The sequence below is a fragment of the Struthio camelus genome, chromosome 3, assembly GCF_040807025.1.
Source record: "Struthio camelus isolate bStrCam1 chromosome 3, bStrCam1.hap1, whole genome shotgun sequence".
Classification (NCBI taxonomy): Eukaryota; Metazoa; Chordata; class Aves; order Struthioniformes; family Struthionidae; genus Struthio; species Struthio camelus.
Genome location: NC_090944.1, coordinates 60,615,197 through 60,625,813, shown reverse-complemented (window position 1 = coordinate 60,625,813; position 10,617 = coordinate 60,615,197). Strand labels below are relative to the sequence as shown.

Below are 10,617 nucleotides of genomic sequence, written 5' to 3'. Positions count from 1 at the left end.
GCAAAACAGCACAGCGACCGCTTGAAGAAATGGGTCAGGCCAATGCCTGAAAAAGAGTATTGTTGTGTAAGGAAGAGAGGTAACATCTCCCCGAGACTCAAAGCATTGGGTGTTTTGGTGGCTGCAGAGGCTGATGGATGCCTTTACTCTTTAGGCGCTACTGCCCTCCTCAGAAGTGCTGCTTGGCAGTGCTGCAGGGACTTGTGTGGTCTGCCAGGCGACATGTGAAAAAGAGCTGGAGCACATCTCCACAGGCTCAAATCCTTGGTGTGATGCTGGGACCAAGGCCTCGGTCTCCCAGGTCCCTGTGGCAGTCCTAAGCCAGGGGTCGGTCCTTCTCCTCTTGGAACTGTTGCGTGCTGCAGGAATGTTCTCAGACTGGAGACTGGAGCATAGAGCTGCTGTTTCATGCCCTCACCACTGTGCTGAAATCAGTCTCACTCTTTTCAGTCCAAAATTTACTTATAGTAGGGGTTGTTAGGATAGGATCTTGGATACTGCCTTGAAAACGGGGCAGAGTGGAGATCTATGTTTATGGCCATTGAGTCCCAAAGCGAGCAGCCAGCCACTAGGCAAATAATTATATTGGAGATTCTGTTTTTTAATAATTATAAAAAGATTAGGTCTGTGCATTTTAGAAGCACTGTTGAAGGATAAGACTCCAAAATAGAATCTGTTTCCCACCAGTCAGCAGCTCATGTGTCCGTTTCGCTCTCACATAGGCTGCTCTCTTTCCGATTGGCCACTAGCTACTGAAATGAGAACCTTCGTCCAGACCCGTGGAGAGAGTCCAACCTGAGCCTGGGAATTTCGCAGAGCACGAAGGTGCAAAGGGGAGCGTGGCCCCAGTTGTGTCTCCTTGCACACAGGAGTTGTGTCTCCTTCCCAACAGGGAACGGGTAGGCTTCAGGCCCAGAGAGCCTAAAAGCATCTGCCCCCAATCACCAATTTTCTAACTTACAAACGCCCCGTGTCCTCCCGCTGTTGTCATAGCAGTGCCAGGGGAGGCCAGACCTGTGCCTCGAAGGGCTTCTCCTAACCTCAGCTATGGGGCGGTGCTTGTAGGCTTGGACAGCTTTCATGCCTGGGAAGGAGTGGCCAGGGCTGGCACCATGTGTTCGTTGGTGTTAGTTTCCATGTACACTGCAAAGAGCAGAGGATTCCTCCAAAGAGCAGAGCAATACCAATAATTAGGAGCCGAAAAGGTCAGTTTGCTTGTGGTATCAACAAAATGGATAAATACAGCCTTGAAGTCAGTGTCTTTGATGATGTATTTCATTTCACCATCTATATTCACCATATGCCATCTATTTTTCAGCTGCACCAGTGTTTCATTATGGGAAGGTATTCTTAATTTAAAATTGTATTTTATTTACATTAATAAATATTTCCATAAATTTGTGAATTGTTGCCTTGTCCGTCTTCTCCGTGTCAATCCTGATTTTACGGGCCTCTGCCATTTCACATCTCTCTGTGGGGGATCCATCAAAGTCTTACTTCATGTAGTCTTCTTTTGCATGGAAACTACTCTCTCCCTGTTGGCTTTCATTTTCATTCTTGTTCTAGTATGTCCGTTTTGGGGACCATGCTTAAGACAAGAGAAGAAGGATGTTTTATTTTGTTCTTTCCTAATGTATTACAAAGTGTCTGATCAAGCACCTTTGCTCAGTGCCGCTCTGTTTGATGGAAGAGAAGGGGAAGTGGCTCAAAAGCATGTTGGAAAGAGGAAAGTCTCGCTGGAAGTGGTGATGCCATCTGGAAGCTTTTCCTTAACCTTAGTTAATTTCTCTTCCTTAGTTTATTGACAACTTTCCTGATGATTCACCGGTAGCCCCATTCCTTCTAAAAAATCTGACATGGTTTACAGTTTAATCCAGAATTTTAGAAAAACGAAACCTTGACGAAACCTTAACGAAACAGGGGAAACCCTCAGGAAATCTCACAGAAATGTTAGCTGTCCAGCAAGAGTGTGCTGGGTTGGAAAGGGTGCAGGAGAAAGCTGGAACCTCACCTAATTTCACTGCTCAAGCTTTTGCTCATCTTCATGCTCAAATATTGGTCTCCTGAGCTTAGACTAGCGAACTCGTTCTTGTGGGACAGACAGAAAACAAAATAGTTCAGTCTTGTGTTTGTCTTGATTTTCATTTTCAGATTACTTGTTTTGTACATTTGCCTAATCAGGAACTTGTGTGGACACACAAAAGGGGAAGGAAGAAGGCGGCTCTTTGCCAGGGAAAGGGCAAAGCTTGTCGGAACAAGCACTTTGGCAGCATATCCAAAGGCACAAATTGGCTGGTTTTGTCCCCTCTGCCTTTTTCGTGTGTGCTTGAAATCAACCATAATTTGATGTTTCTCAAATAAATGGAAGAAAATCCGGAACCTCACTATTTTACTACTTTCGTTTTACAACACTTTGCCCATTCTCTCAGCATATATTGAGCAGCAATAGGTGATGGGGGACCTGATGTTTTCCTTTGGCCAAGTTTATATCAGGAATAACTGTATGGGGATGATTTGTGTTTGTATATTGGGGAATCTCAGAGAAACATTAGATGTACAGTAAGTGCGCAAAATCACTCCTCTTCCATTTCCTGAAGTGCTTATACTAGTTGTCAAAGTTCTGGGTGATTTGGTTTTTACAGCCAAGTGCTTATGTTAAGCTTTGTATATTTTAATGATGGCCTTTGGAAAATTCACTTGTGTATCCTCCGTGATCGGTTCTGAACAGAAACGATGTTCAGTATTTTAAAATCATTGTCTTGAGAGGACTGGAAGTCCTTGAGCATGAGCAGACCTAGTTCAGATCCTCTGAAGTCAGCCAAACAAATTCAAAAGTAACAGTAGCAGCATTCTAAGTAATTAGTATTTTCCACTTGAAATCTCACATAGGCCAGTGCGACAGGGTGTGGGAAGAATACTAAATAAACTGTTAATCCTAAAGGCTTGGCAAGAACACTCTGAGCACATCTGCCTCACTGTGGTCTTTTAGCATATAGCAGGCATTGGCACATCCAGTAAGAGATAAAGTGGGTCAACTGAGAGAAAAGCAACTGCAAAAAAGTCAGTGTAATCCAGGTCATTTCAGCTGCAAGATTTAAGAGCCAATGTATCAAAGGGAAAGCAAAGTACCCTTGTAATGATGACAGAAACGCTGTAAGGATATTGGCTTTGCTAGCATGTTGTCTAAGTTCACATTGTACTTTCACACCAACGTTTGTCCAAGAACAACAGGACTTTACAAACCTTAAGGAATCACACATACCAACCTCAGAAGTGAAAAAGAGAGGCAGCTTTAGATGGCACTATGCTGAATTAGCAATGCTTGTTGATAAATGCTGGGTTAAGTGAGGGAAGACGCTAGAAATGTATAGTATTCTCTATGTAGACGTGCATTACTTTGTACAGGAAACGGAACGGTCACAATTAAGCACCTAACATCCAAACTTACCAGGCAATTTTGCCAAAAAAGTGGGAGTTTTCCTGTCTCAGCTGCCTCGGAGTGGTGGTGTGCCTGCAAGGAGAGATAAAACATCTTTGCCCGCTCCCGCCGTCCTTGCAGTACTTGCGTGTGGAAAAACCCATCTGGGGCATTGCTTGATGAGCGTGGCAACTCCAAGGGCCTTTAAAAAGTGATGAATGTGGCAATAGGACTTTATATGAGGTTGCCTGTGGGGTTGTGCTTGAATGAGGTTGTAGAATTACAGTTTGGATTTGCTTTCTAGCCATTTGTGGACTTCACCTGGCTCAGTTTTGCAGTAATCTTGAAAGCTCATAGTGTTTATGTAGGCCAGTGTGAGCTTGAGGTTAGACTTTCTGAGCGGGGGATGCTTGATTATGACTTTGGAGACTTAGCTAAACAAACCTCTTCTCCTTTGGTTCTTTACGGCCGAAATGCCATCATACAAACTCACCTGTGATATTTTGTATCCCTAATTGCTCTGCAGGGTAGGAATCATTCTGTAACTGTGTGCGGCAATAGCTTTTGAATCCCTTGGCAAAAAAAGTTGCCTAGAATTTCTGCCTGTAAATGAGACTTCTTGATGAGAGTACCTGGGGTTGCCTGCCTGCATATCAGTGTATAGTCTCTGCCTGATTTTTGTCAAACACGCACAAAATACTGCTCTCGTTTTCATCACATTCTTTTATAAGAACAGAGTATTTTTCTCAAGTTACACTTCATCTCTCTTCACCACTCTGTTTAAGTCATCTTATACTAGGAAATAAATAGTTCGTGCCTATTGCTGTATTCAGTGGAAGCTCTCTTGTTTGTCTGCTTTGTTAGCCTGGGTGCTATTTTGCAGCTCACAGCATACACAGTATGTATTCCAGATCCCTGGGGTGCTTGTGCTTGGCTTCCTTGCTGTGCTAAATCTGTGCTGCCACTTCATTACTAGAGACCACCAAGAGACAGGATCTGGGAATCCAAAATGCAGTGGTTTAAGATGTTACTAGCACTCAGGTCTGATCCACCTTTCTGCCAGCATAGGCAGGACCAAATAATACGAAATCTGTACCTCAACTAGCCTGTTTCATAGACCGTGTAGTTGCTTAGACATCAAGCAGAGGGGCCTGGATCAGACAGCTGGTATTGGTATCATCTTCACTCACCCTATAAATCTTTCAGATCTCTCCTGAGTCCCTGGTTATTCATGCTAAATAGTTTAAGCTAACATGATATGCTGCACTGTGTTTGTTCTGCACTGTAAGAAACCACAATGCTTGTCCATGAGGTCCCAAAGAAACTCCAGTTTTCAGAGATACCTCTATGTATTGGTGCTGCAGCAGGGAAAGAAACTCAATCCTTGCTGGTGTGGTTTAGCTAATCAGCTGCAACAAAGAATTCATCATCTCGTCAATTTTCTCTGTATATTTACAAACTAGAAGGCACCATTTGGATGTCTGGTCACCCACATAGCAAAAGATATATACTTTCAACCTGTTTTAGTAGTAACTTATTTGCCAAATACACACACACACACACACACACACACACACACACACGTATGAGAACAGTATCTCTTTTGATGATGTTTAGAAAATGTCAGGGGCTGGAGAATCCCTTAGTTCCTTCAGCTGACGGTTCCAATAATTATTCACACTTTCCGCTATGGAAATGGACCTCTCATTTGAATTACTCTGACTTCAGCTTTCAGCTATTGATTCTTATTATCTCTGTTTCTGCTAGTGTAAAAGGATCATTTGGTTCTTGCATTTTTTCCTTATTCAGGTTCTCATACACCATTAAGTCTAGTCACTTCCTAATTTTACTTCTGACAAGATTACATGCTAAACTGAGAGCCTCCTGCCCCCTTTTCGAAGCATTTTCCTTCCCACATCTTCCAGATCTGTCCTCCTGTATATAGAAAACTGTAAGAAGTACAAAACAGCAAAATGCAACTAGCTCAAAATGCAGGATATTCTAGATGATGCATATTCTGAAGAACCTTTGTCTGTTCCCCAGTTAAATATGGACAGGCACAGAGCACTCTTGTAGCCCTGCCAGCGCTGCTACTGCAACCACATGTGCTGCTGTCTCAGGAGCGCACTGTGGAGACCACAAGGCAGAGCTGTCACTCTCCTGGTCACATTAAAGGTGAAAAGCCTGGGGCAGGCGGAGATTGAGAGAATATTGCCCATTCTGCTGCTACTGAGCCCTGTGTCTCTTGGAAAGCTTTCTGATGATGCGCCCTAGCTAATATATGATCACTGGTCCTGTTTTGGCATTTATTGGGCTGAATATAAATCCTGAATGAGTTCTCTGGAGTAGTCTCTTTTGTGGCTGTTCCAGAGTCCCATTCAGGAGATCATGGGAGAAAACATATAGCTAACATCATAGTGAAGGACTTAGGCCTTCTACAACTGCCTAATGCCTGCCTGGCCTGTTGTCTGAGTAGCAGCAGAAGGGAAAAGAAGTGGCCTTCAGCATATTTGTCTTGTAGTGGCTGCTGACTAACTACTGTCTCATCAACTCTGGCTATGGCTCTAGTTCTTTAGGGTTGATGAGAAAATTTCCATGTTTATCTATTACTGACACTTCCAACATCACCTGAAAGTCTTCTGGGACATTCTTATATCCCCTTCGGAAATACGCTCCCTTCCTAAGAGTGTGCCCTTGCATTTATTGACCTGTCTCTCTTTTACCCTGTTATGTCCAACCAGGAATATGGGGGCAAATGTTTGAGTGTCATGAGCCTACAGCCTGCTGCCAAGGCTAAGATTTGTTTCACAGAACGTGGATGAGACCAGAGCAGCCACTTGCATAATTGCCCAGTTGATTATCCCATCAATCAGCATTTCCTTAGGCTGAATGCTTGGACTGCCATAAGAACTGGAGAACTGCAGGGATCCTTCCTTGCAACTCAGGAGAATCCCCAAAGTTTTGCATAGCTGGGTGCATGTGCAGATCCTCTTTATCAATCTACTTGCTGCACTACTGACTGTGTTTTAAAATCCGCTAATGAGGCACAAGCAATTGCAATCTAATAGTAAAACGCAAACATCACTCATTTAACACCTTATCGTACATTCTAGCAGACAAAAGCAACACCTATATTACTTCCCTATTTTACATAAATTTAACTTTTCTGCAAGCTTTTTTTCAACATCAGAAACTAAATGGCTGACAGACATTTATGCAAGTAAGACCCATTTTGGGTTTCCTCTCTAGAAGCCTCCATTGTTGTTGTCACTGATACATTTACTTGCAATGGTCCTGCAGGTTTTCCCTGGAAGGGGACAGAAAGATGTAGGTGAGAAAGTTAAGTTCAAACTGTCTCGTGGTTGATTCCAGTGAGTTTTTTCGCTAGTATGATAAAAGTGGACGCTGGAGAATACTCAAGGATGGACTCAGCCTCCGCACTTGACTTAAGTGCTGGCAATATTACTTAGAAGATCACTCCCTTACTCTCTTGCTTGACACAGGCTGCAGTTCCTGTACTCCCTGTAATACTGCCAGTTACTACATGCAACCTGCATCTATGGGATTACAAGCCAATTTCAAAATGAGTGGAAAACAGATGGGGCAGAAATTGGTTCCATTTAGGAACTGATTACCTGTGTCCGTAGAAAGGTGCTGGTAACGCTACTAGTTACCTACTGTCCCCATGACTTTGGTGTTTATGGTTCAGATATATTTTGAAGCTTGGTGCTTACGTCTGAATGTATTAGAACATGTACACAAATTTAAATCAGAGGCATGTTTCTCATATGCCTCACATATTTTGGTGATGCTGTAATTTGACCTACAAAAGGGGACACCAGGAACAATTCATGCTGGCAGATGTTGGATTTTTCCTAGTGTAAATTGATAGTGAAATTATTTTGCAAACCCTCTCTTCTCCCATTACAGGTTGTGAAGATCACTTCTTCCTCAGGGATTCTGTACTATTGAATGTCTCTTTTGAACACTAGCTTGCTTGTGAGTGCCAGAAATGAGGTTAAACCTGTAACTGAGTTCTTTGAGATGAGCTACTGCATGTTCCCCTTCTGGGATTAAAAGACTTGGAGAGTTTTGTTGGTTGTGAATGTCCTCAATCTTCTCATCCCAGTGGTTTCTAAAGATACTGTAGGAAAGGGATCACAAACTCCCTTCAGTTTCTTCTGTTAATAACATCCATAAAATTCTAAAGTAAGCAGACCATGGATGGGGATGGTTTCATTTTGGCACACTTTAATTGTAAGTATCTTTCATTTCTTCTTCAGATGTTCCCTGATTTTCTGTAACATGAGCATTTATCCTGAACTTATGTGTAACATGAGAAAAATCCTTGGGAAAGTGAGCTGTGAACTGTACGTGAACAAAGTTAGCAAATTGCCTCTGTATGACTAGTTCTAGATGGCTGGGGTGAAAAACAACTCAGTGAGGAATAACTGTTACTAAAAGCAAATTTGTTGTTTCATGTAGCAGTGGCATAACAGGGTAGGAGGAAGACAGACTTGAAAGCATGTTGTGCATCTTCAGGGCCTGGAAAAAACAAGGTAAATCTGTGATCACCACACGTTTAGGAGAGCTATCATCGCAGACATGGCACTAATATCTTTTGGAAATGCAGACACGTGGGTATTTAGTATTGACTTTAATAGGAGTGAGTGAAGATTTCATATCTTTATACTGACTAGTGGAATAAAGTCAAGATGTTGTAAAAGATGCAAACAGAGACAGAAGCGTGGGCAAGACTGTCCATAAGAGAATCTGGGAAATTATTTAGGGATTTTGGTAAGGTTTTAAAAATTATGTTAAAGGGATTTATCTGTTTATGTATTGCTTGATCTTTACACCAAAAATAGATCTTCCGTATACTGTTATGCTGTGGAAAACTAATGAATATACGTGTTGCAGGAGGCAAGACACTAAAAACAGACAAACGAGCACCAAAGCAATATTTAGCCAGAATGTTTACTATTCACTGGTGTTTGTTTTTGGAAATAACTATTTAACTAGTGTGGTTTCTTCAGAGACAGAAATGCTTTGTCAAAGCACCAGTGCTGCATTCAAGCACATGCCCTTTCAAACCTGAAAAACATTCTCCAGCAAAAACAAGGCTGATTAAATGTAATGCTGATATTTATGAGGCAAAAAACAAGCAATATTAAAAATTCTTACCAAAAGCAAACAAGTCCGTCCTTAGTCTTATTAGCTTACATATTCTGAGAAAGTAACAACAACAGCAACAACCTCTAGACTCCATATTAAAAGAAGTCTTTTGCAGATGCCACTTAATAAAAGACATATGGTGGGCTTTGTCAGACACAGCCATGCTTTCAAAACTGTTGCGTGAGTGTGAGATGAGGGGCAGAACAACACGGTAGTTGTGAGGAGGAATTCTCTACTGAACTTATTATTTAGATTCCTAGTTGTGTAATGTGGTATTTGCTCGTTGCTGTGCTGGTCAGAAGTCGCTCAGGGCCAAGGAGCCTGACGAACATCTGTTTTTTTCCAGGTCTGCACCGGAACAGATTGTCAGTGCATGGCGTGAACATCTGCTCTGTGCAGATGAACAGTTGTGCCGCTTGCTTCATGCCAGAGCCTCTGAAAGGTACATTTCCCTGCAAAACACTGGTCTGACGGTCAATGTTTTGTTAGAAGCATTTGCATCAGTTTTTGGAAAGGGAAGGTCTGACTTCCAGTGGTTTAATAGAACATTTCTGAGTTTTATTCTTGGGCTGTTTCAGTGCTTTCTAGAAAATAAAACATGCAAAGGGTAAGGTTGAATTGATTTGGCTTATTTTGTTTCTCCTCTGCTTTTCAATAAAACAGCCCAGAAAGAGTTCCTGTAGTCTGCCAGAAATGTGTTTTTTGCTGTGGAATCACAGAATAATTCGGGTTAGAAGAAGACTTTGGAGGTTATCTGGTCCAGCTCCAGAGCAGAGCCAACTTTGAACTTGGCTCTAACTGAGAAGGGAAATTTAGTGTTCTGGGAAAGGAAAAACCAACATGCGAGTTACACCTGTGACAGGAGCAGAATTGTTGTCCAGTATCTTTCCTCTCACGCTGAAGAGCAACTGGGCTGCTCAAGTGTGTCTGTTCCAAGAAAAGTAAGTTAATTACAAAGGACTCCTGTTGTAACTTGCTTTCCTAAGCCTCAAACTGTTTCACATTGATTATTTTAGCCTGCACTGACTAAGATTAAAAAATAGGTTCAAATTTAATTGAAGCTTCATTACAAATTGGAGTACTAATGGCAGTCATGCAGATTTGGAACATATTGCATCTTTCAGTGAACCTTTATTAAGTGGTAATGCTGTTGCACATTGTGTGCGGAAACTTCGAAAAAACAAGGGAGTAATTGTCAAGTAATACATCCAAATAACAGAACAGATTATAAGGCTACTAAAGATATGTCTTATTAGCATTCAGAAAATATCCTGGATTAAAAAAAAAAAGTTTATAACCCCCTTTAATTGAAAATATCCTTATGAAATACACTAGGGGCTGAAATATTAGATTATTAATGATTGTCACAAGTGAATTCAAGCACGTAATTGCTTTCCTTAATTTAATTTGGGGAAAAAGAGTGTGTTGCAGATGCTGTCCGACGGGATAGACACAGACCAACCTCTCAGGGGAAGCAGTTTGAGGCACCCAGTCTATGGTGGATGGAACCACTCTCTCGGGAAAGAATATTCCGTAGCAGTAATGCAGAAATCATGACTTTTCCTCTCTAAACTGCGGTTTGCTTTGAGTCGGCAGGAGCTTCCAATAATCGTAATCGCAACACTGGCAATTACCAGTTGTCTGCCACCGTGAAGGCAGACGGCGGCTACTTGGCGGAGCTCTTCATGCTCAGGAAGAGGTCTGTCTGCTGGTATAACCTAAATAGTGCCAGGGACAGGGGTTTCGCTCCAGTTTTTTCCTCCTGGGTTGCAGTTTTCTCCCTCGGGAGCGCTGAGGGCGCGCTGCCCCCCGGGGGGCCGGCGGGGGGCGCTGACCGTTGGGGCCGGCGCGGGGCGGTGACCGTTGGGGCTGGGGGGGAGGGGGGGGCGGTGACCGTTAGGCACGCCCCGCCGGCCGCCTCCCTCCCCTCACGGCCGCCCGCTGTGAGGAGCCCGGGCCGGGGGGGGCGGGGAGGGGGGACCTCCAGCCTTTCAGAAGGGGAAATGGGCGGCTATTAGCGACAA

General features: G+C 43.0%; 1 protein-coding gene across 3 annotated transcripts in view; it reads left to right on the top strand.

Annotated features, from left to right (window-relative positions):
* Positions 1-8,935: 8,935 nt before the first annotated feature.
* Positions 8,936-10,617, top strand: part of SLC22A16 (solute carrier family 22 member 16) — a 39,730-nt gene continuing 38,048 nt past the window's right edge. The window contains exons 1-2 of one of the 3 annotated variants that reach the window (XM_068938030.1): positions 8,936-9,035; positions 9,257-9,534. Coding sequence is in view for 2 of the 3 variants with exons in the window: in XM_068938026.1 (XP_068794127.1) it covers positions 9,434-9,534 (101 nt within the window). In the remaining variant the exon portion in view is untranslated. Of the gene's footprint in view, positions 9,036-9,256; positions 9,535-10,036; positions 10,293-10,617 lie in introns of those variants that run through there. The other 2 variants (XM_068938026.1, XM_009676958.2) reach the window with 2 other exon arrangements.